This window comes from Ursus americanus, chromosome 4 (assembly GCF_024610735.1).
Source record: "Ursus americanus isolate L20-20 chromosome 4, mUrsAme1.1.p, whole genome shotgun sequence".
In the NCBI taxonomy this organism is placed as follows: domain Eukaryota; kingdom Metazoa; phylum Chordata; class Mammalia; order Carnivora; family Ursidae; genus Ursus; species Ursus americanus.
Genome location: NC_142130.1, coordinates 32,515,896 through 32,539,358, shown reverse-complemented (window position 1 = coordinate 32,539,358; position 23,463 = coordinate 32,515,896). Strand labels below are relative to the sequence as shown.

At 37.1% G+C, this 23,463-nt stretch overlaps 1 protein-coding gene and 1 pseudogene across 3 annotated transcripts in view; one reads left to right on the top strand and one right to left on the bottom strand.

Annotated features, from left to right (window-relative positions):
- Positions 1-23,463, bottom strand: part of LMLN (leishmanolysin like peptidase) — a 78,666-nt gene that overhangs the window by 9,627 nt on the left and 45,576 nt on the right. For all 3 annotated transcript variants that reach the window (XM_045812584.2, XM_045812583.2, XM_045812585.2), the window contains 5 exons: positions 21,247-21,357; positions 13,900-14,032; positions 12,094-12,253; positions 8,074-8,204; positions 3,788-3,998 (listed from right to left, as the gene is read on the bottom strand). In XM_045812584.2, the coding sequence (XP_045668540.1) occupies positions 3,788-3,998; positions 8,074-8,204; positions 12,094-12,253; positions 13,900-14,032; positions 21,247-21,357 (746 nt within the window). The remainder of the gene's footprint in view (positions 1-3,787; positions 3,999-8,073; positions 8,205-12,093; positions 12,254-13,899; positions 14,033-21,246; positions 21,358-23,463) is intronic.
- On the top strand, positions 17,101-17,537 carry LOC123802120 (large ribosomal subunit protein uL15 pseudogene; annotated as a pseudogene).

Genomic DNA, 23,463 nt, shown 5'->3' with positions numbered 1-23,463 from the left:
AGTTCATATTTGCAGAAAGCCCCCAGGATTTGGGAAAGAAAGGAAACTAAATTTTAGAGGTGGAGAAACTCTGAAGTATAAATGAATGCAGCCCTCCATTTTCAACCAGACCATGGAACAGGCAAAGGGGTACACAGTTCCATTTAAAAAATACCTCCAACTGAAAAAATGAAACAGTGCATAAGATCTTTATTATTCATATTCTAAAATGTCAAACTGCCATAAAAATCACATAGGTCATTTAATTAAAATCTCATAGACCTCAGGTCAGAGCTTTGAGAATTCATGAGTTTTGCTTTTATAACTCTCAGAAATGGGTCCTCAGTCTCAGTCTACCCATCTTCAGTAATGGGAGATGGATTTTTCTCAAGGCAGTTCTTTCCATTCCTCTCTGGGACTAAGGATCAGAAATATTTAACTGGAATCTCTCTCCCTATGACTTTGTTCCGTTGTTCCAAATTTTACTCTTTGGAGTCTATCAGAATGAGAAAAATACAGCTCCGTGAAAACCACTTTGTCTCTACTAGCCTGTCTTTCTATCTCGCTTTGTGCATATTTGTGTGTCCTTGCACCCTTCTCTTCTTTGTGGGTATGTCAATCCCTTCTTTAAGCACCTTTTCCAGCATCTTTCCCTTTCTTTTACCTCACCTACTCATAACACAGGCATACCTCGGAGATACTGCGGATTCGGTTCCAGACCACCACAATTAGGCAAGTATTGCAATACAGCAAGTCAAATGACTTTTTTTGTTTCCTGGTGCCTTTAAAAGTTGTGTTTACGCTGTACTGCAGTCTATTAAGTGTGCAATAGCGTATGTCTAAAAAAATGTACAGACCTTAAAAGTACTTTGTTGTTCAAAAATGCTAGTGACTCCCTGCAAGTTATCATCTTTTTTGCTGGTGGAGGGTTTTGCCTTGATGTTGGTGGCTGCTGACTGGTTAGGGTGGTGGCTGTTGAAGATCAGGATGGCTGTGGAAATTTCTTAAAATAAGACAAAAATGAATCCTGTCACATTGATTGACTCTTCCTCTCACAAACGATTTCTCTGTAGCATGGGATGCTGTTTGATAGCATTTTACCCACAGTAGAACTTCTTTCAAAATTGGAGTCAATTCTCTCAAACCCCGCCGATGTTTTATCAACTAAGTTTATGTCATACTGTACATCCTTTGTTGTCCTTTCAACAGTCTTCACAGCATCTGCACCAGGAGTAGTTTCCATCTCAAGAAATCACCTTCTTTGCTCATCCATAAGAAGCAACTCCTCATCCATTCAAGTTTTATCAAGAGATTGCTGCAATCCAGTTACATCTTCAGGCTCCACTTCTAATTCTAGTTCTCTTGCTAATTCCCCCCATACCAGCACTTACTTCCTCCCCTGGAGTCTTGGACCCTCGAAGTCATCCATGAGGGTGGAATCAACTTCTTCTAAACTCCCGTGAATGTGGGTATTTTGACTTCTTCCCATGAAACACATATGTTCTTCTTCTTTTTTTTTTTTTTTTAAGATTTTATTTACTTATTTATTTGCCAGAGAGAGATAGAGAACACAAACAAGGGGAGCAGCAGGCAGAGGGAGAAGCAGACTCCCCACTGAGCAGTGAGCCAGAAGCGGGGCTCGATCCCAGGACCCTGAGATCATGACCTGAGCCGAACGCATATGCTTAATCGACTGAGTCACCCAAGCACCTGGAACAGGAATGTTCTTAATGATATCTAGAATGGTGAATCCTTGTGAGAAGGTTTTCAATTTACTTTGCTCTAATGCATCAGAGGAGTCACTATCTATGGCAGCTATAGCCTTATAAAATATATTTCTTAAATAATAAGACTCAAAAGTCAAAATTACCCCTTGATCTGTGGGCTGCAGAATGGATGCTATAATAGCAGGTATGAAAACAACATGAATCTCATTGTTCATTTCCATCGGAGCTCTTGGATGACCAGGTGGATTCACAATGAGCAGTTATTTTAAAAGGAATCATTTTTTTCTGAGAAGTAAGTCTCAGCACTGGGCTTAAAATAGTAAAAACCATGCTGCAAACAGATGTGCTGTCATCCAGGCTTTGTTGTTCCACTTACAGAGCAAAGGCAGGGTAGATTTGGTATAAATCTGAAGGGCCCTGAGATTTTCAGAATGGTAAATCAGCACTGGCTTCAACTTCAAGTCATCAGCTGCATTCACCCCTAACGAGAGCCAGCCTGTCCTTGGAAGCTTTGAAGCCAGGCATTGACTTCTCCTCTCTAGCTACAAATGTCCTCAATGGCATCTTCTTCCAATGGAAGCTTCATCTACATTGAAGATCTGTTGTTTAGGGGCGCCTGAGTGGCACAGCGGTTGGGCGTCTGCCTTCGGCTCAGGGCGTGATCCTAGCGTTATCGGATCAAGCCCCACATCAGGCTCTTCTGCTATGAGCCTGCTTCTTCCTCTCCCACTCCCCCTGCTTGTGTTCCCTCTCTCGCTGGCTGTCTCTATCTCTGTCAAATAAATAAATAAAATCTTTAAAAAAAAAAAAAAAAGGGGGCGCCTGGGTGGCGCAGTCGTTAAGCGTCTGCCTTCGGCTCAGGGCGTGATCCCGGGGTTCTGGGATCGAGCCCCACATCAGGCTCCTCCGCTAGGAGCCTGCTTCTTCCTCTCCCACTCCCCCTGCTGTGTTCCCTCTCTCGCTGGCTGTCTCTGTCAAATAAATAAATAAAATCTTAAAAAAAAAAAAAAAAAAAAAAAAAAAAGATCTGTTGTTTAGTGTAGCCACTTCCACTATTTATTCAGACCACCCAGAGTTTCTCCATATCAGCAATAAGGATGTTTCACTTTTTTTTTTTTTTATCATTCATGTATTCACTGTAATATCACTTTTCATTTCCTTCAAGAACTTTTCCTTTGCATTTACAACTTGGCTAACTGACACAACTAGTTTTTGACATGCTTTCTTCACTAAAATGAATCATTTCTATCTTTTGATTTAAAGTGACAGATATGTGACTCTTCCTTTTACTTGAACACTTAGAGGACATGGTAGGGTTATTAATTGGTCTAATTTCAGTATTCTTGTGTCTCAGGGAATAGGGAGGCCCGAGGAAATGGAGGGAAATGGGAATCGTTGGTGGAGCAGTCAGAACACACACAATTACCAGTTAAGTTCACTTTCTAATGAGTGTGGTTCCTGGCGCCCCAAAACAACAAAATTACAATAGTAAAATCAAAGATCACTGATCATAGATCACTATAACAAATATAATAATAATTAAAAAGCTTAAAATATTGTGAGAATTCTCAAAGTGTGACACAGAGACATGAACTGAATCAATGCTGTTGGAAAAGGGGTGCTGGCAGAGTTGCTGACACAGTTGGCACAAACCTTCCATTTGTAAAAAATGCAGTATCTGTGAAGTGCAATAAAGTAAAGCAGAATAAAATGAGGTATGCCTGTATAACTGAAATACATTTAATTGCTTTTTGTGTTTAATGAGCAGAATTTTCTTTACACTTAATTTCAAAATGAATGGTTGGAGTATTCACTTTTTGTAACCTTGATTTTTTTTTTTTTTCCAAATTGGAGGGTCTTTAGAAAGAACCTTTAGAAGGGCTCCTTATCCTTGCTCTTACTAAACGGAAGTGTCATGTTTACTCACCTTCAGTTTCTAACAATGGTGGGAAGGAGGCTTTCCCATAAAACTACAATTAGAAGAGAAGATGCTCCACCTGTCTTAGAGTTTCCTGGAATGGAATTTCCAACATTATATAAGAAAAGTCCTTGTCTTTACTCCAACCACAGAGACTACTCACCCAGTGGTAGAGCTCGGGTCAAGTTAGCAGCTGGAGGATCTGTTTCTGGAGGACAGAGCTCACAGAAGTCCCAACATGATGGGCAGAGCAGGTTACCATCATGAATCCAGCCATTCATCTGAATACTGACAGGGAGGACCTGCCCAGCTCGACTACACAAATATGAAGTGTTCTGAACCCAAACTGTCAGACCTTGAGAAGAACAAGAAACCTTCAAATAGGAAGAAAAAAAATCAGATCAATAAGATTCTCATATAGGATATATGAGCCTTTTTCACCTACAGGAAAATACATTAGAATTTACTAAAAATACTGACTATAAAACACAATTTGGGATATAGGCATATCTTTAATCTCATATAATGATAGCTAAATTATTCAGGTTCTAAAGAATTTCCACTCTGTGGTAGTAGTTCTTAAAACTTTTAGTTTAGTACTTTCAAAAAAATCTGAGGAAAGACACAGACACTTTGCTTTAAATATACAACACACAACTTTACCTACAATTTGGATTTATATACCCTGAAGACAAGTTGTCAAGAATAACATTTCTGTAGGGGCACCTAGCTGGTGTAGTCTGTGGAGCATGCAATTCTTGATCTCGGGGTTGTGAGTCTGAGCCCCACAATGGGTGTAGAGATTATTTTTAAAAAATCAAATCTTAGGGGCACCTGGCTGTCTCAGTCAGAATAGCATGCAACTCTTGATCTCAGGGTCCTGAGTTCGAGCCCCATGTTCAGTGTAGAGATTATTTAAATAAATAAAACTTTAAAAATAATAATAAAATCTTTTAAAAAAGAATAACATTTCTGTAATTATAGTATCCTCATAATACTTCAGCTTAAACCTTTGTCAAAGAGCCATACTCATGTCATTTTCTCCACAAGTCGCATATTTTGTATATCAAATTTTTATTAGTTATCTTAAATTGCAAAAATATAGGCTCATTGTTAAAAAAAGTAATACAGCATAGAAATGTACATAGTAAAAGTTTTTTTATTCTTTTTCACTATCATAGATCCTCTGCTCAGGTGTAAAAAGGGTCCTAGTGATTTTACGTGGACTGGTAACATCTTTAAAGGTAGGACTCACCCCTTACCTACAAGGAGTAACTAATAAAGCCAATTTTAAAAAGCAAACACATCAAAGCTAACTTTTTATTTTTTTTTTATTTTTTATTTTTTATTATTTTTTAAAGATTTTATTTATTTATTTGACAGAGAGACAGCCAGCGAGAGAGGGAACACAGCAGGGGAGCGGGAGAGGAAGAAGCAGGCTCCCAGCGGAGGAGCCTGATGTGGGACCCGATCCCGGCACACCAGGATCACGCCCTGAGCCAAAGGCGGACACCCAACGACTGCGCTACCCAGGCGCCCCTAAAGCTAACTTTTTAAAAAAAGATTTTATTTATTTGGGGTGCCTGCGTGGCTCAGTCGGTTAAGTGTCTGCCTTTGGCTCAGGTCATGATTCCTCATCGGTCCTAGGATCAAGTTCCTCATCAGGCCCTCTGCTCAGCAGGGAGCCTGCCTCTCCCTCTGCCTACCACTCTGTCTACTTGTGCTATCAAATAAATAAATAAAATCTTAAAAAAAAAAAAGATTTTATTTATTTATTTATTTGGGGGGGTGCACAAGTGGGGGTAGGGACAGAAGGGGAAGGACAGAGAATCTGAAGCGCTACGCAAGTCTCAGTCTCATGACCATGAAATCATGACCTGAGCCAAAACCAAGAGTTGGCCGCTTAACTGATTGAACCACCCAGGTGACCCTACTAAAACTAACTTTTAAACAATTTTAAATATGTGTTCTTCAAAGTATTTTTTTAAATATTTTATTTATTTATTTGTCAGAGAGAGAGAGAGAGTGGAAGAGAGAGCGTACAAGTAGGGCGAGCAGCAGGCAGAGAGAGAAGCAAGAAGCCCGATGCAGGACTCAATCCCAGGACCCTGGGATCCATGACCTGAACCGAAGGCAGACATTTAACCGACTGAGCCACCCAGGCGTCCCTCAAAGTTGTTTGCTAAAAAGACTTCACATTAATTTCAATTATGCTACTTCACTTTAAATATTTCTGGAACTTCTCTCCTGGGCCTATCTTCAAACCAAGTGTGTGATTCCGAATATGTTTGATGGTGGCAAATTTTTACTTAGCAAGTTAATGTAATTTTTAGAAATACCCAAAAGTTGCACAGAACCAAATCCAGTAGAGGTAGTTGACTAAACTGACTAACATTAAGTTAATATAGGTAGGGGGATGTCCTTGTGTATAAGAAATACACAAAGTGGGATGCCGAGGTGCTCAGTTGGTTAGGCGTCTGCCTTCGGCTCAGGTCATGATCCCAGGGCCCTAGGATCAAGCCCTGTGTTAGGCTTCTTGCTCAGTGGGGAGTCTGCTTCTTCCTCTGCTTTTGCCTGCTGCTCCCACGTTGGGTGTAGAGCTTACTTAATACATAAAAAAAATATAATAAAATAAAATAACTTGAAGAGATCATTCTCCTATTATAGTTGCCACTGTTCTAGCTTTATCCCCTATAATATTTTTCACTTAAGGGAATTTATTTCAATTTACATCTTACATCTTGCATAAATGTGCTTATAAAAGAATATTTTTATCATGAAAAGTAAAAACTCAATATATAACAAGGAAATGACTTCCTTAATTATGATACCTTAAAAAGATATAATGTCGGGGCACCTGGGTGGCTCAGTCAACTGGTTGAGCATCTGCCTTCGGCTCAGGTCATGATCCCAGGGTCCTGGGATCAAGCCCCATATCGGGCTCCCTGCTCAGCAGACAGCCTGCTTCTCCCTCACCCTCTGCTGCTCCCCCTGCTTGTGCTCTGTCAAATAAATAAATAAAATCTTAAAAAAAAAAGATGTAATGTCTTATGGTCTTAAAGAATAGTAATTATTGGGGCACCTGGCTGGCTCAGTGAATAGAGCATGTGACTCTTGATTTCAGGTTTGTGAGTTCAAGCCCCACATTGTGGGAAGAATTTACTTAAAAAACAAACAAACAGAAAGAATAGTAATTTTTATTACTGGAAAAATTAGGAAAAGGTGTTTTGCTCCACACTAAGTGAAGGCAGTAAAACAAAATTTTGTACTATGATTACAAACAGGTCAAAACTATGAATTTAATAAATACATAAATCTGCAATAGAATTTATCAGAAAATGGTAGCACGATTATAGCTGTCAGATTATAGCTGAAAAGTTCTTATTCTGAATTATGTTTTGTAAGATTTCAAAGATAAGTTTATATGAATTAGATGATATGTGAATTATATCTCAATAAAGCTGTTAAAAAAAAGTTAATTTTATAAATAACTTTAAAAGTAATAATTAAATTGCCAGCTACCGAAGTCCATTTAGATTTTGCAGCTGAAATGGTACAAAGAATTCTTATTTTTCAATTCTCAGGATCACACTTTCCTCTTTGATATCCATTAATAGAGTATGTAATACTCTTTAAGTTGGATGCTCCTAAGTTACAGAATGCCTGTATCTTAATAAGTTTATTTTTTTTTAATTTTATTTATTTATTTGACAGAGAGAGAGAGCACAAGCAGGGGGAGCAGCAGGCACAGGGAGAGGGAGAAGCAGACTCCCCACTGAGCAAGAAGCCGATGCAGGGGCTCGATCCCAGGACCCTGGGATCATGACCTGAGCTGAAGGCAGACACTTAGTTGACTGAGTCACCCAGGTGCCCCTCTTAATAAGTTTTTAATAAGGTGATGCAGTCATTTAAAATCAGATGTGCAAATGAAACAATTAAGAAAAAAGTAGTTTTCTACCTTTGGATTTCTAATTATAGAAGAGAAAAACCTAGTATTAATCTGTAGTTGATTTATTAATTCTTTTTTAATTAAAAATTTTTTTTATTATGATAGATTTATTAATTCTTAAATCCACACTTTCCTCAGATCTTATGAAATAAAATTGCAAACTTTTTCCATTACAAAGTAATACTTGTTCAAAAACAAAATTACATATATTCCATTATTTCCTTGGGATATATGCTCAAAGTAAATTACTATAAAACTTGCTGATATGTAACAATTGTATGTGTTTTTAAACAAATGCAAAAAGGTAATCTCTCTGAGAGAAGTGACAATATTTTCACGAAACATAAGCATCCAAACTAATATTTACATAAATAAATTAAAAGTATTAATCAGTACATTTTATACAAAATATAAAATATATTTAAAAATATAAAAACCACTGATAACAACACAAAATTATATAATATTTGATAATAATTATTAACAATCATATAGTTTACCTGATAACATCCACTCCCCCAGTCTGGGTAACTCAGCTTCCTCTCACACTTCTCCATGACAAATGCTGATTTCTGAATTAGACAAACTGAATGAGGTCCATACTTTTCAGCACCATAGTTTTTAAAAAGATCTGAAGCAAATCAGAGAACTTCTCTTTAAAAATTGACTTTTGGCTCAAAGAACAAGAAGCTAAAGCATTCCATTCTTATGGTTCAAAGTTGCTTTAAAAATCGAACATGTTTAATGGAAATTTTCAATTAAAAAATCAAGAGAAACAGCCTCCAAAATTAAGCTGGGTTCTCAATAAAGGACTTAGTGGGAGGAAATTATTATATCAAAAACAGGAGATAGAAGTGGGCCTAAAGTATCTAAATTAGATATATAGAGAAAATGGCACTAAGAATCCTCTTTACTGGTAGTCTAAATAGGGGTCACCTCCCAGATGACCCATGATAGATAAAGCCAAGTGATTTATCTAATGAAGGCTTTTTTTGGGGTGCTGCAAAAACTTTTTTGCAAAGTTTTCTTGTATTTTCATCGTATGCTATCTCCTGGAGGTCCATATATAACATGCTGATCTAGTCTCAGACTGAGCACAAGCATGCAGAGACATAGGGTGGATTAAATGACCTCTAAATAGCTAATGGACAAAGGAATGAGGGTCTTAAGCCCTTGCAATAATTTGTTCTCTTTACACTTAATACAAGTTTCATCTTTTGAAAGCAGAGTTCTTAAAGATAGGTATTTTACATCAGTTGCGAAAAATCTTAATTATATAAGCCAAGAAAGAAAATGTAAAACAGAATGAAAGAGAACATTTTTTTTTTGGTACTTATGAATATTTCAAAGTCCTTGAAAAACAAAGTGATCAGTGTCAAAAAAAGAAAAGGGGCTGGTCAGCAAACTACAGCCCTCAGGCCAAATCCTCAAGGCTACCTGAGGGTTTATATAAATAAAGTTTTATGGAACACTGCCATTAATTTACACATTTTCTATAACTGCTTTCACACTGTAACAGCAGAGTTCAGTAATTGCAACAGAGACTGCATGACCGTAAATAGTAAATAGTAAAATATTTGCTATTTTTCTTGAAAAAAATAAAAATAAAATAAAATATTTAGTATCTTTCTCTTTACAATAAATGTTTGCCAACTCCAGCTCTAAAACAACAAAATGTGATACCATATTATCAGCAAACCCATAAGTGACAGATCTCTGCATTTCTCGGCTTTAACGTGGAACTGCTGAATAGTTATACGTTTTTAGACATTTATTAAATAGGCGAGTGATAAAAAACATGACTATACGTATCTAGTTCAATCTACCAGGTTTAAAAATAAAAGGAAAAACCATCATAGAAATTTAAAATGTAAATAACAGAGTCTGTAATAAAGCATGGAATAACTGGGGATAAAAAAGACGAGGTTTTCAATGGAACAGAATAGAGAACCCAGAAATGGACCCTCGGCTCTTTGGGCAACTAATATTTGATAAAGCAGGAAAAAACATCCGGTGGGAAAAAGACAGTCTCTTCAATAAATGGTGCTGGGAAAATTGGACAGCTACATGCAAGAGAATGAAACTTGACCAATCTCTCACACCATACACAAAAATAAACTCCAAATGGATGAAAGACCTCGATGTGAGACAGGAATCCATCAAAATTCTAGAGGAGAACATAGGCAGCAATCTCTACGACATCAGCCAAAGCAACCTTTTTCATGACACATCTCCAAAGGCAAGAGAAACAAAAGATAAAATGAACAAGTGGGACTTCATCAAGATAAAAAGCTTCTGCACAGCCAAGGAAACAGTCAAAAAAACTAAGAGGCAGCCCACGGAATGGGAGAATATATTTGCAAATGACACTACAGATAAAGGACTGGTATCCAAGATCTACAAAGAACTTCTCAAACTCAATACACGAGAAACAAATAAACAAATCAAAAAATGGGCAGAAGATATGAACAGACACTTTTCCAATGAAGACATACAAATGGCTAACAGACACATGAAAAAATGTTCAAAATCATTAGCCATCAAGGAAATTCAAATCAAAACCACACTGAGATACCACCTTACGCCAATTAGAATGGCAAAAATAGACAAGGCAAGAGACAACAATTGTTGGAGAGGATGTGGAGAAAGGGGATCCCTCCTACATAGTTGGTGGGAATGCAAGTTGGTACAGCCACTCTGGAAAACAAGTGTGGAGGTCCCTTAAAAAGTTAAAAATTGAGCTACCCTATGATCCAGCCATTGCACTACAGGGTGTTTACCCCAAAGACACAGACGTAGTGAAGAGAAGGGCCATATGCACCCCAATGTTCATAGCAGCAATGTCCACAATAGCTAAATCGTGGAAGGAGCCGAGATGCCCTTCAACAGATGACTGGATTAAGAAGTTGTGGTCCATATATACAATGGAATATTACTCAGCTATCAGAAAGAACGAATTCTCAACATTTGCTGCAACATGGACGGCACTGGAGGAGATAATGCTAAGTGAAATAAGTCAAGCAGAGAAAGACAACTATCATATGATTTCTCTCATCTATGGAACATAAGAACTAGGATGATCAGTAGGGGAAGAAAGGGATAAAGAAGGGGGGGTAATCAGAAGGGGGAATGAAGCATGAGAGACTATGGACTATGAGAAACAAACTGAGGGCCTCAGAGGGGAGGGGAGTGGGGGAATGGGATAGACCGGTGATGGGTAGTAAGGAGGGCACGTATTGCATGGTGCACTGGGTGTTACACGCAACTAATGAATCATCGAGCCTTACATCGGAAACCGGAGATGTACTGTATGGTGACTAACATAATATAATAAAAAATCATTAAAAAAAAAAAAAGATGAGGTTTTGGAGTAACTGGGTGATGGACACTGGGAAGGGTATGTGTTGTAATGAGCACTGGGTATTATATAAGACTGACGAATCACAAACTGGTACCCCTGAAACAAATAATACATTATATGTTAATTAATTGAATTTAAATTAAAAAAAAAAAGGACCAGGTTAGAAATTTTGATGACCACAGAGTGAAAAACTACCTATTGCTCTTTAACATATCAGATGTGATAATATTTTGTTTACAAAGGTGGATACTCAATTATCATACTCTTTATGTGTATTAAAAGGGAATAAATAATATGGCAATATATCTTAATAGCCATGGGACAATCGTGTTTTTCTGATATCTGGAAAATGACATGTTACTTCTAAATTATGTAAAATGCACACTCCTCAGAAGAGAAAAAAAAATAGGATACCTAATATGACTTAATGAAAAGAGCTCTGAATTGGAGGATCTTACACTGGCACCAATTAGTTGTATTATTTAGTGTCTCTTTGTTCACCTGTGAAATTCAATAATATGTTTCCTGTCTCTCTCAACAGGTTTTTAGGAGAATAAAATGAAATGATAAAAATGAAGCGCTTTGCAAATGAAAATGTCATGCAGATATAGGGTAAAACAAAAAAGTAGGGTGCACACATGTGCAAATGTATCTAAACAACTAACAATCCTTGTTATGTGTCCTAGTTCTTTTTTTTTTTTTTTAAAGATTTTATTTATTTATTTAACAGAGATAGAGACAGCCAGTGAGAGAGGGAACACAAGCAGGGGGAGTGGGAGAGGAAGAAGCAGGCTCATAGCGGAGGAGCCTGACGTGGGGCTCGATCCCATAACGCCGGGATCATGCCCTGAGCTGAAGGCAGACGCTTAATGACTGTGCCACCCAGGTGCCCCAATGTGTCCTAGTTCTAAGCATTTACTATGTGAATTCATTTAGTTCTCACAAGTACTCTATAAGATAGGTATTATTATCCCCTTGATACACAGAAGGAAACTGAGGAACGGAGAAGTTAAGTTACTTCTAACAAATAAATACCAGTGGAACCATAATACAAATTCAGATAGTCTGGCTTCTGGGTCTATGCCCTTAATCCCTATTTTATATTGCTCATATGTAATTTTAATATATACGCAACATTTCATTTCACTAGGCTACTAACCTGGTTGATTTTCCAATATTCTACAATCTGAGCTGCGCTGATATTCACCACTTAAATGCCAACTGAATTCCTGACTAAAAGGGCAGTAGTCAGCAATTTCTACTGAACCACCATAATAAGGCAAATCTTCTGCAGGTATTCCACTTAGTTCATCGAAGTACTACAAAAAAAAAAAAAATTATTAGGAAGGCAGGAAAGTAAGAAACATTCTATATAATCAAAACAAAGTTCACAGGCATTTTACAGCAATCCTTTAATGCTGCATAATATAAAAAAGATATCACTGTACTTTTCTTCATATATAATAGAATATAAAGACAGTAATATACTACCTGAGGGGTATTTCAAGGTTGTTGTAGTTTTAGAAATAAGCAAGGTAAGTATATTAGTCTAAGTTCTTTTATTACATGACAAATTTGACTAATGTTTTAAAAAGATGAATAAGAAGAGTTTTAAGAGTTGACAAAACACAAAACTAATCCAGAGAATTAAGATATCTTAAATATAATGTACTTGAAGTGTTTATAGAAGACTTAATTTATGTGTTGCTTTGACAAACTTGAAAAAATAAAACTGTGATAATATGAATGAGATCATATTTGTATGAAATACTTTGAGGACCACTTGGGTGACTCAGTCAGTTAAGCGTCTACCTTTGGCTCAGGTCATGATCTTGGGGTCCTGGGATCAAGCCCTGCCTCTGGCTTCCTGCATGGGGCAGCGGGGGGTGAGGAGGGGTGGAACTGGGTGGGTGGGTGGTGTCTGCTTCTCCCTCTCCCTCTGCCTCCCCCCCCACTCCCACTCATGCATACACACTCTCTCACTCTCTCTCAAATAAATAAATACAATCTTAAAAAAAAATACTTTGAACACCAAAGGAATAAGGCAGCAGATAAATTTTGAAGATTTTACATTTACACCAACTCCCTGAATTATATTACTATGACTGGAAATACAGTTGCCATCTTATGGTATCTGAAGCATTCAGTGGGGTCATAAACATATGCAGGAAGCTCAAAATTTAGCAGCAATCTAAATTAAATTATCTTCTGAGATACCACTTCTGAGTACACAATCCTTTGTAAATGGCAGGCAGAACTGAGGTGTTTTAGAGATGGCCACTGCAACAACAAACTTCACGGTCCAATCAGAGATTCAGACTGAATATGTGGGACCATTTCCTTCACCTTTCTTTTTTCTTTCCTTTTTTGAGAGAGAGGACAGGCAGACAGAGAGGGAGAGAGAGAATCTTAAGCAGGCTCCATGCCCAGAGTGGAGCCCTATACTGGGCTGAATCTCACAACTCTGAGATCATAACCTGTGATGAAATCAAGAGTGAGACGCTTAACTGACTGAGCCACACAGGCACCTCTCCTTCACCTTTTAGATCCCGTGTGTCAAACCTTTTCTAAAGTAGAACTTCCAAGACTTCTAATTAATTGGATTAGAGTACCTCAGTTACTTTCTTTGAAGAACCTTGTTTTCTGTATAAATTAGAGGAAATTAAACATGAAGACTTTGGAAACAATTAGAAAAAAATACAAACCACTTAAAAATAGATCTGATAAATATTCTAAATGCCTTTTACCATTACTACAAGGCATTGCTAGATATTACTTGTTGTTGATTAGCACATGGGCTTTAAAGAATTGTAAGAATTCTTCATTTTCTTCTAACTTATAGAAAACAAATGGGGCCTTTCATAAGTTGAAAAAATTAAGAGAATTCACTCTTCTAATTCAAAATGGAGACTTCTTTTTAAAAAGTTGAGTTGATTTCTAAAATTGTGCCCAAAACAAGTATTACCTGGTACTCTTGAGGTAAAGGTTTTGAAAACTTCTGCAAATTACACACTGCTACTGCTCTCTGGTCCTGTCTGCAAGTTAACTGCAATGGATTACTTCTGAGTGTATCACAGAAAGGGCTCAGCACCTGCCTCCTGCACACAAAGATAAACACCACGGTATCAAACTCTAAAGAAAATACAATGAATCCGTTTTTAGATCTCATCTATTCTATTATCATTTCAGTATACTTTAATAGTTCAATACTAAATGCTGAATCAGATTATGAAGTTATTTTTAAAAGGGTAAAAAGTAATGCTTAATGTAGATATGAAAGATTAATATTATATGCACTGTAACATTATTCCACCATTATTAAACACAATTCTATTTATCTCTTTTTCCACTTTTGCCAGTAAAATGGAGTTCTGCAGACCTGATCTGCATGTTTAATCACAAATAATGAAATTCCTGATCCTGCTTGGAAATGCAAATCTTCATAACTAATATAATGGAGTCTCAGAAAGAGACAGAGATGATGCCCTTCTGTCCTGCAGCTACAAAGAGTGAAATTTTTTCTATGCCATAATCTAGTTCAAAGACTCTTGTTTGACAGTTTGTTAAACTGAACACATTCACAAGACATCCTGTTTTCATGTGCAAAACGAAGACTGTGTGAATACTCCTAATTATTACAAGTTGTTCTGTTCTGTTAAATCTAATCTTGAAAGTACAATTTGGAAAAAGATGTCTTGTAATTTTCCAAAGACACTGGAATCTATTGCATTGTTCTGTAAAAATAATCTTCAAATTAGTTGCCTTATTGATAATTATAATACAAATTATATTAATGTCATAACAATAATGTAATTAATGAAATTCCAGTATTCTTAAGATTGGTTGCCAAATTGTAATAGGATTACTGCTATTTTTCCTCTTCTCCTACATGCCTGTTGGGGAAAAAAGCCTAGGTTAGATTTCTTATTTCAAGGAAAATTGATAACTTGCTTCATTTAACACAGTATAGCAACAAAACATTTCTAGGGGAATTACAGCTTCTTAAGATAAAATGTGTTAAAGACCTAGCACAGTCTTTGGTAAATGTGAAGCAGTACAGTGTAATAGGAAAACAAAGGTCTAGAAGTCTTCACACAGGCTTGGTTTCAAATACCAGCTTATTTGATGTTTACTTAATTTTCCTGAGCTTCAACTATAAAGCACTTGGTATCTAGCACATAGAAGTTACTCAATAAATGTTTTTTCACTGTCCACACCACTTTTATAAAATCTTTACATAAGGCAATTTTATAACTTTCTATGATAAAGTTTCCAATGAATATGACAGTAGTTCTTACGAAGTCACTTTCTCAATACCATGAAATTTATTTCTTCTCTAAAATAAAATACATAATATTTACCTTAAATTAATTAAAATATGAGTTTTGGCTAAATGGATAAAGAGGACTAAGGAACTTAAAAAATACTGATTTAAAAAGCTCCAAAGTTAGAGTTATTCCAGATTCATGGCATATAATTCTACAGCAGCACAGCCTAATAGAACTTTCTGCAGTGTAGCTGTGTTGTCCAATACGTCTAATCATACAGTGGCTATTAACCACTTGAAATATGACTAGTGCAACTGAAGAACTGAATTTTACATTTTATTTAACTTTAATTAATTTAAATATAAATTTATATAGCCACATGTGGCTAGTGGTACCATAGAAAGAACCTTATTTTGTGGTTACATAGATTTAAGTGATTCAAACGAGTAAGGCTCTGCCTATGCTCAACTGTTCTTTCTCACACCAGTCACCCAACAATGAAGAAGGAGAGGTGTCACAGCTGGAGTTAAGCACCAGCCCCTGTGCTCAATAATGGTCACACTGGAATCTAAGATAACTCAGGGATATAGCCAGACTGGGCCTATGGTGCCAGAAGTTGGCTTCTGTGCTGTAAGGACTTCTGGATGTCGATGTTTCAAAAGTGGGACATTTGAATGCTTATGACAGGGATTAGCAAACTTTAACTCTTGGGTCAAATCCTGCCCATAGCTGAGCTTTTGGTTTCTATGTTTCTCCTACAACTGTTTTTGTAAATCAAGTATTACTGGAACAGGGCCATGCGCATTCATTTTGTCTATGGCTGCTGCTGCTATGTGAAAGCAGAGTTGAGTAGCTATAACAGAGACTGTAAGACTCTGAAAAACCAGGAAGATGAGTAGATAATAATGCACCACTTGTCTCAAAACATAGGAAGAACCTTATTTTGTGTGCACAAAATATTTGTTAATTGGCCCTTTACAGAAAAGTCTGCCAACCTCTGGCTTATGGCTGAAAGGACAGAATTCAGGGGACCAAAAGTTTTAGTTTTGAAGAATGGAGAAGAGGAAATTCCCTTCTGTTTTTGGTTTTAGGCGATCCTATAATCGGGACCTACAGGGGAACAGTTGCAGCTGTTAAAAGAAAAAATCTCTAAGCTCTTGCAGCTGCAATGTTAATTATATGCTTCCTTTAACACCATGGAACAGCAATTCCCAAACTTTGCTGCAAAGTGAAATCACCCAGGGATCTCTAAAAACAATACCAACGCTTGGTTCCCACTTCCAGACACTCTGGTTTAATTGGGATGGGCTGTAATGTGGGCATGGAGATTTAAGAAAAATCTCTAGATGACTCTATTGCATAGCAAAATTTGGGAAGTACTACACTAGCAGACAAGTTGTAGTGCTGGATGTAATGAGCTGCCCCCAAAGTGGCTGCAGGTGCTTCCTGATACTGTTTATTAGCAGCTCTTTTTACAGCAGGATTATAACTCAGATGTCAGACTCCTTAGTAGAAACTGACTTAAACTGCTTCCAGACCTAACCCAGGGGAGAAAAGATACAAATAACATTTTCACAAGAAGAACCCCTGACTTAGTGGACAAGGCACTGGACTTGGAAAGAAGCTAAAGTCCCTCATCAGCTATATAACTCTAGGCGAGTCACTTGTCTTAAACTTCTCAATTACCAGCAAAATGAACAGCATTGAAATTTGTGGCACACAGCTAAAGAAAGGCTGAGAGGGAAATTTATAGCATTAAATACATATGTTAGGAAGATATAACATCTCAAATCAATAATCAAGAACCTAGAGAAAAATAAAAAAAAAAAACAAGCATAAGGAAGGCTATCATAAAGAACAGAAATTAATAAATTAGCTTTTCCATCTGGGTTGCTGACATGTCACCCAGACTGAGGAAGACCGGGAAACTTTGGGGCCACGGGAGCCACGGCCACGGCCGCATTGGCAAGCACCAGAAGCACCCAGGAGGCCGGGGTCATGCTGGTGGCACACATCACCACAGGGTCAACTTTGACAAATATCACCCAGATTACTTTCGATAAGCTGGTATGAGGCATGACCACTTAAAGAGGAACCAAAGCTTCTGTCCAGCTGTCAACCTTGATAAACTGTGGACCTTAGTGAGCAGACCCAGGAAAATGCCACCAAAAGCAAGCCTGGAGCTGCTCCTATCATTGATGGGGTACAATCGGGCTACTACAAAGTTTTGGGAAAGGGAAAACTCCCAAAACAGCCTGTCATCTTGAAGGCCAAATTCTTCAGTAGAAGAGGAGAGGAGAAGATTAAGGGTGTTGGGAGGACACCTACATTCTAGTAGCTTGAAGCCATGTTGGGGGAGGTTCATTAAACACTAACAAGTGCTTTTCTAAAAAATTAAAAAAAAAATTTAATTGGAAAAGAGAAAAACAATAAAAGAAATCAACGAAACCAAAAGCTAGCTCTTTATAAAGATCAATGAAGTTGACAAACCTCTAGAAAACTGAAAAAGAAATGGAAAAGATGCAAATTACTAAGATCAGGAATGAAATAGGATCTCACTACACACTTTTTTCCCCTCACTACACATTTTACAGACATTAAAACAATAGTAAGAACTCCTACAAACTACTCTGTACACATAAATCTAATAACTTAGACAAAATGGACGAATACCTCAATGATACAAATTACCACAATTCATCCAATATGAAATAGATAAATATTAATATCCCTGAAAATATTAAGGAAGTTGAATTAATACTTTAGAAATTCCTGAAAGAGAAATCTATAGTCCCAGATGGTTCCACTGGAGAATTCTACCAAATACTTAAAGAAGAATTAACACCAGTTGTACACAAACTCTTCCAGAAAATAGGAGGAGGAAATACTTCCCAATTCATTTTATGAAGCTAATATTACCCTGATAGAAAAAACAAAGACAGTACAAAAAAGTAACAAAGCCAGTATCATATTCTTCAGGAATATATACAGAAAAATCCCTGCTAAAATATAAGTACATGGAATTCAGCAATATATAGAAATAATTATATACCATGACTAAGTGGGGCTTATTCTAGCAATGCAGGGCTGGTTTAATATTTGAAAATCAATCAGTGTAATCCATCATATTAACAGGCTAAAGAAAAAAAAAATCACATGAATATATCAACCAAAGTAGAAAAAGCATTTGGCAAAAGTCAACATCCATTCGTGAGAAAAACTCTCAGAAAAATAGGAAAAGAGAGGAACTTCAACTTGAAAAGGAGCATCTACAAAACACCTACAACTAACATTATACTTAATGGTGAAAAACTGAATGTCTCCCCCTCCATTGTGGTCATGGCTTTAAAAACTCAACAGAGCCAAAATGTTAATTGTGCTAAAATTGATATATAGGTTTAACACAATTCATAGAAAAATCCCAGCAAGATTTTTTTGTAGACAAGGTTATTCTGAAACTTTTATGAAAGGCAAAGGAACTAGAACAGCTAAGACGATTTTGAAAAACAATAAAGTGGGAAGAATCAGTTTACCCAATTTTAAGACATAGTATAGCCACAGTAATCAAGGACTGTGCAGTATTAATGGAGTGACAGACACATAGATCAATGGAACAGAAGCGAGAACCCAGAAATAGACCCATATAAATACACCCAACTGACTCTTTGACAAATGGAAGAAAGCAATTCAAGAAAAGAAAGACAGCCTGAATGGTGCTGGGGCAATTGGACATCCATACACGAAAAAATGAACCTGACCTAAGTCTCCCACTTGATACAAAAATTAACTCAAAATGGATCCCAGACTGCAATATAGTACATAAAGCAATTAATTTTTAATTAATTTTTGAAAAAAAAATACAAGAATATCTTTGAGGGGCGCCTAGGTGGCGCAGTCGTTAAGAATCTGCCTTCAGCTCAGGGCATGATCCAGAACGCCCTGATTGAGCCCCTGATTGAGCCCCGCATCAGGCTCCTCTGCTAGCAGCCTGCTTCTTCCTCTCCTACTCCCCCTGCTTGTGTTCCCTCTCTTGCTGGCTGTCTCTCTCTGTCAAATAAATAAATAAAATCTTAAAAAAAAAAAAAAAAGAATAGCTTTGAGATTTAGGGCTTCGCATTGCCTTGACATTGAAAGTACGACTCACAAAAGTACATACTGATAATTTGGACTTCGCCAAAGTTAAAAACTTTTGCTCTACAAAAACCCTATTAAGAGAATAAAAAGAAAAGCTACAGTTCGGAGAAAATGTGTGCAAACCACATATCTGACAAAGGACTAGTATTTTGAATATATAAAGAACTTTCAAAACTCAACAGTAAAAAAAACAAACAAACATAAACAAAAGCAAACAATCCAATGAGAAAATTGGCATAAGACATGAAGAGTTATCTCATTAAAGAGGATATACAAACATCAAATAAAAACATGAAAAGATATTTAACATCATTAGCCGTTAGGGAAATGCAAATTAAAACCACAATGAGATATCACTACTATCTTTCAGAATAACTAAAATAAAAAATAGTGACATCAAATGCTGACAAAGATGTAAAGAAACTGTTATCACTCATACATTGCTGGTAGAATATAAAACGGTATAGTCATTCTGGAAAAGAGTTTATCAGTTTCTTAGAGAACTAAACTTGCAACTACCATATGACCCAGCAATTACACTCCCTGGCATTTATTTTGGAGATATGAAGATTTATGTTTACACAAAAACCTGTACACAAATGTTTACAGCAGCTTTATTCATATGAGCCCCAAACTGGAAACAACCTAGATATCCTTCAACATGTGAATGCTTAGGGTACCTGGGTGGCTCAGTCTGTTAAGCAGCTGCCTTCAACTCAGGTCATGATCCCAGGGTCCCGGGATCAAGTCCCGCAGTTGGGCTCCCTGCTCAGCAGGGAGCCTGCTTCTCCCTGTACCCCTCCCCCATGCTCGTGATCTCTCTCTCTCTCACTATCTCTCTCAAATAAATCCATATGAATGCTTAAACGAACTGTGGTACATCCGTATCATGGAATATTATTCAGCCATTAACTTGAGCAAACTCTGATATACACAACAACCTAGATGACTCTCCAGAAAATTATGTGGAATGAAAAAAGCCAATCCCAGAAGGTTATATTCACTATGAATCAATTTATATAACATTCTTTAAATGGAAAAATTATAGAAATGAAGAAGAGATCAGTGGTTTCCAGGGGCTTAGGAGGGGCTGGAGTGGGAGGGAAGAGGGTATGTCTATAAAATGGCAACATGAAGGATTCTTGTAGTAACTGAAATGTGCTATGTATCTTGGCTGTGTTATTGAACTATAGTTTTTACGAGATGTTACTGATCAAGAAAACTGGATAAAGTGTACGTGGAATCTTTGTATATTTCTTCAAAACTGCATGTGAATCTATGATTATCTCAAAATAAAAAGTTAAAAAATATATATTAATGGGGCACCTTGCTGGCTCAGTCCATGAAGCATGAGGCTCTTGATCTCAGGGTTATGAGTTCGAGCTCCACCTCAGACATAGAGCTACTTAAAAATACATAAATATATATGCATAAACATATGAATGTGTGTGTATGTGTATTCCCCGAACTTGAAGAATGTATTTTTAAAAAGTTTGCTAGGTCATTTTGATATTCACCCAGATTTGAGAACTATTATTCAAAGTATCTTCATGTTTTTGGATACTGAATCAACAGCTGCATCTATGTTTACGAGTGCATTCTCTGAAGAAAACAGTAAGAATGATAGCATATGCAAAAATTTTATAATATATAATTTATTAATTATAAACTAAACAGAAATGCTTATGGTTCTCGCTCCCACATTGTAGATTCTTTTCATATATGATTTAAAACAATAATGTAGCTACTTATTCTATTATCATGAAGCACCATAGATATTCTTCTGTACATTTTGAAGTTGAACTGTTTAGACCACATTTTCAAAATAGTGACATTTGAGGTTCAGGATAAAGAACAAAATCAGAAATCAACCATGTTATCAAAGACATAGTGAGGAAATGTGTTCTTACTTTTGTTTCTGCTGGTCAATCCAGAATTTACAGCTCTTCCTGACAAAGTCACAGCCCATTCCTCGGCCCCAGTCTAACTTCTCGGCCATGCTGTAATTAGCCTTATACCAGCTGTGGAAATAATTCAAATAAAGCACTTTTTATCACTGTCATTTTAAAAACAACTCCAGCATACCAATTACAAATCTCGACAATGAGCAAACTAGGACCTCAAGATAGAGGAGCATTTACAAGCGAAGCCCTTGTACACAGGAACTGCTGCACAGAATCACCGTAACAAGGACAGGGAAACTTGTCTTAGGGTGAGGGTACTGTCATATTTGGGGGAAAAAAAATCAAAACCAAAATATGTTGTCACTGTAATTTTCAAAGATGAGAGAAGTCACAGAGTAGAAAATGGTTAAGGTGTGAGACAAAGGGATTAAGGGCGAAAGAAACAAAAAGAGAATGAGAGAAAAAGACGAGAGTAAACTGAGGAAGAAATAGTGGAATTACTAGTTAGATAAACATTACCTAATCTGATTCAGTTGGCCCTAGTTTCTTGCTTCTCTGGACTTGAATTTGTGATATTCCATCAATACAGGTTTTGCCTGTGACTAAAAATTACTCTATTATAATAAGACATGTAAATACTTTGTCTAATACTTTAAAAACATTCTAATTTCAGAAAAAGAAAACCCACATAGATTTGGTTTCCTGGCAAATTTAATCAAAGCCTAGGAGCCTACTTTTATTGGGTTTTCTTTTTTCTTCCTCTTTTTTTTTTTTTTAATTTTATATATTTGAGAGGGAGAGAACACACAAGAGAGAGCACAAGCAGGGGGAGCAGCAGAGGGAGAGGGTGGAGCAGGTTCCCCACTGAGCAGGGGGCCCGATGTGGGACTAGATCCCAGGACCCTAGGTTCATGAGCTGAAGGCAAACACTTAACTGATTGAGCCACCCAGGCACCCTTTTCTTCTTTGTTCTTTTTTTTTTTTTTTTTAATGATTTTTTATTATATTATGTTAGTCACCATACAGTACATCCCCAGTTTCCGATGTAAGGCTCGATGATTCATTAGTTGTGTATAACACCCAGTGCACCATGCAATACGTGCCCTCCTTACTACCCATCACCGGTCTATCCCATTCCCCCTCCCCCCTCCCCTCTGAAGTCCTCAGTTTGTTTCTCATAGTCCATAGTCTCTCATGTTTCATTCCCCCTTCTGATTACCCCCCCTTTCTTTATCCCTTTCTTCCCCTACTGATCATCCTAGTTCTTATGTTCCATAGATGAGAGAAATCATATGATAGTTGTCTTTCTCTGCTTGACTTATTTCACTTAGCATTATCTCCTCCAGTGCTGTCCGTGTTGTAGCAAATGTTGAGAACTCGTTCTTTCTGATAGCTGAGTAATATTCCATTGTATATATGGACCACAACTTCTTAATCCAGTCATCTGTTGAAGGGCATCTCGGCTCCTTCCACGATTTAGCTATTGTGGACATTGCTGCTATGAACATTGGGGTGCATATGGCCCTTCTCTTCACTACGTCTGTATCTTTGGGGTAAATACCCAGTAGTGCAATGGCTGGATCATAGGGTAGCTCAATTTTTAACTTTTTAAGGGACCTCCACACTGTTTTCCAGAGTGGCTGTACCAACTTGCATTCCCACCAACTATGTAGGAGGGATCCCCTTTCTCCACATCCTCTCCAACAATTGTTGTTTCTTGCCTTGTCTATTTTTGCCATTCTAATTGGCGTAAGGTGGTATCTCAGTGTGGTTTTGATTTGAATTTCCTTGATGGCTAATGATTTTGAACATTTTTTCATGTGTCTGTTAGCCATTTGTATGTCTTCATTGGAAAAGTGTCTGTTCATATCTTCTGCCCATTTTTTGATTTGTTTATTTGTTTCTCGTGTATTGAGTTTGAGAAGTTCTTTGTAGATCTTGGATACCAGTCCTTTATCTGTAGTGTCATTTGCAAATATATTCTCCCATTCCGTGGGCTGCCTCTTAGTTTTTCTGACTGTTTCCTTGGCTGTGCAGAAACTTTTAATCTTGATGAAGTCCCATAAATTCATTTTATCTTTTGTTTCTCTTGCCTTTGGGGATGTGTCATGAAAAAGGTTGCTTTGGCCGATGTCGTAGAGGTTGTTGCCTATGTTCTCCTCTAGAATTTTGATGGATTCCTGTCTCACATCGAGGTCTTTCATCCATTTGGAGTTTATTTTT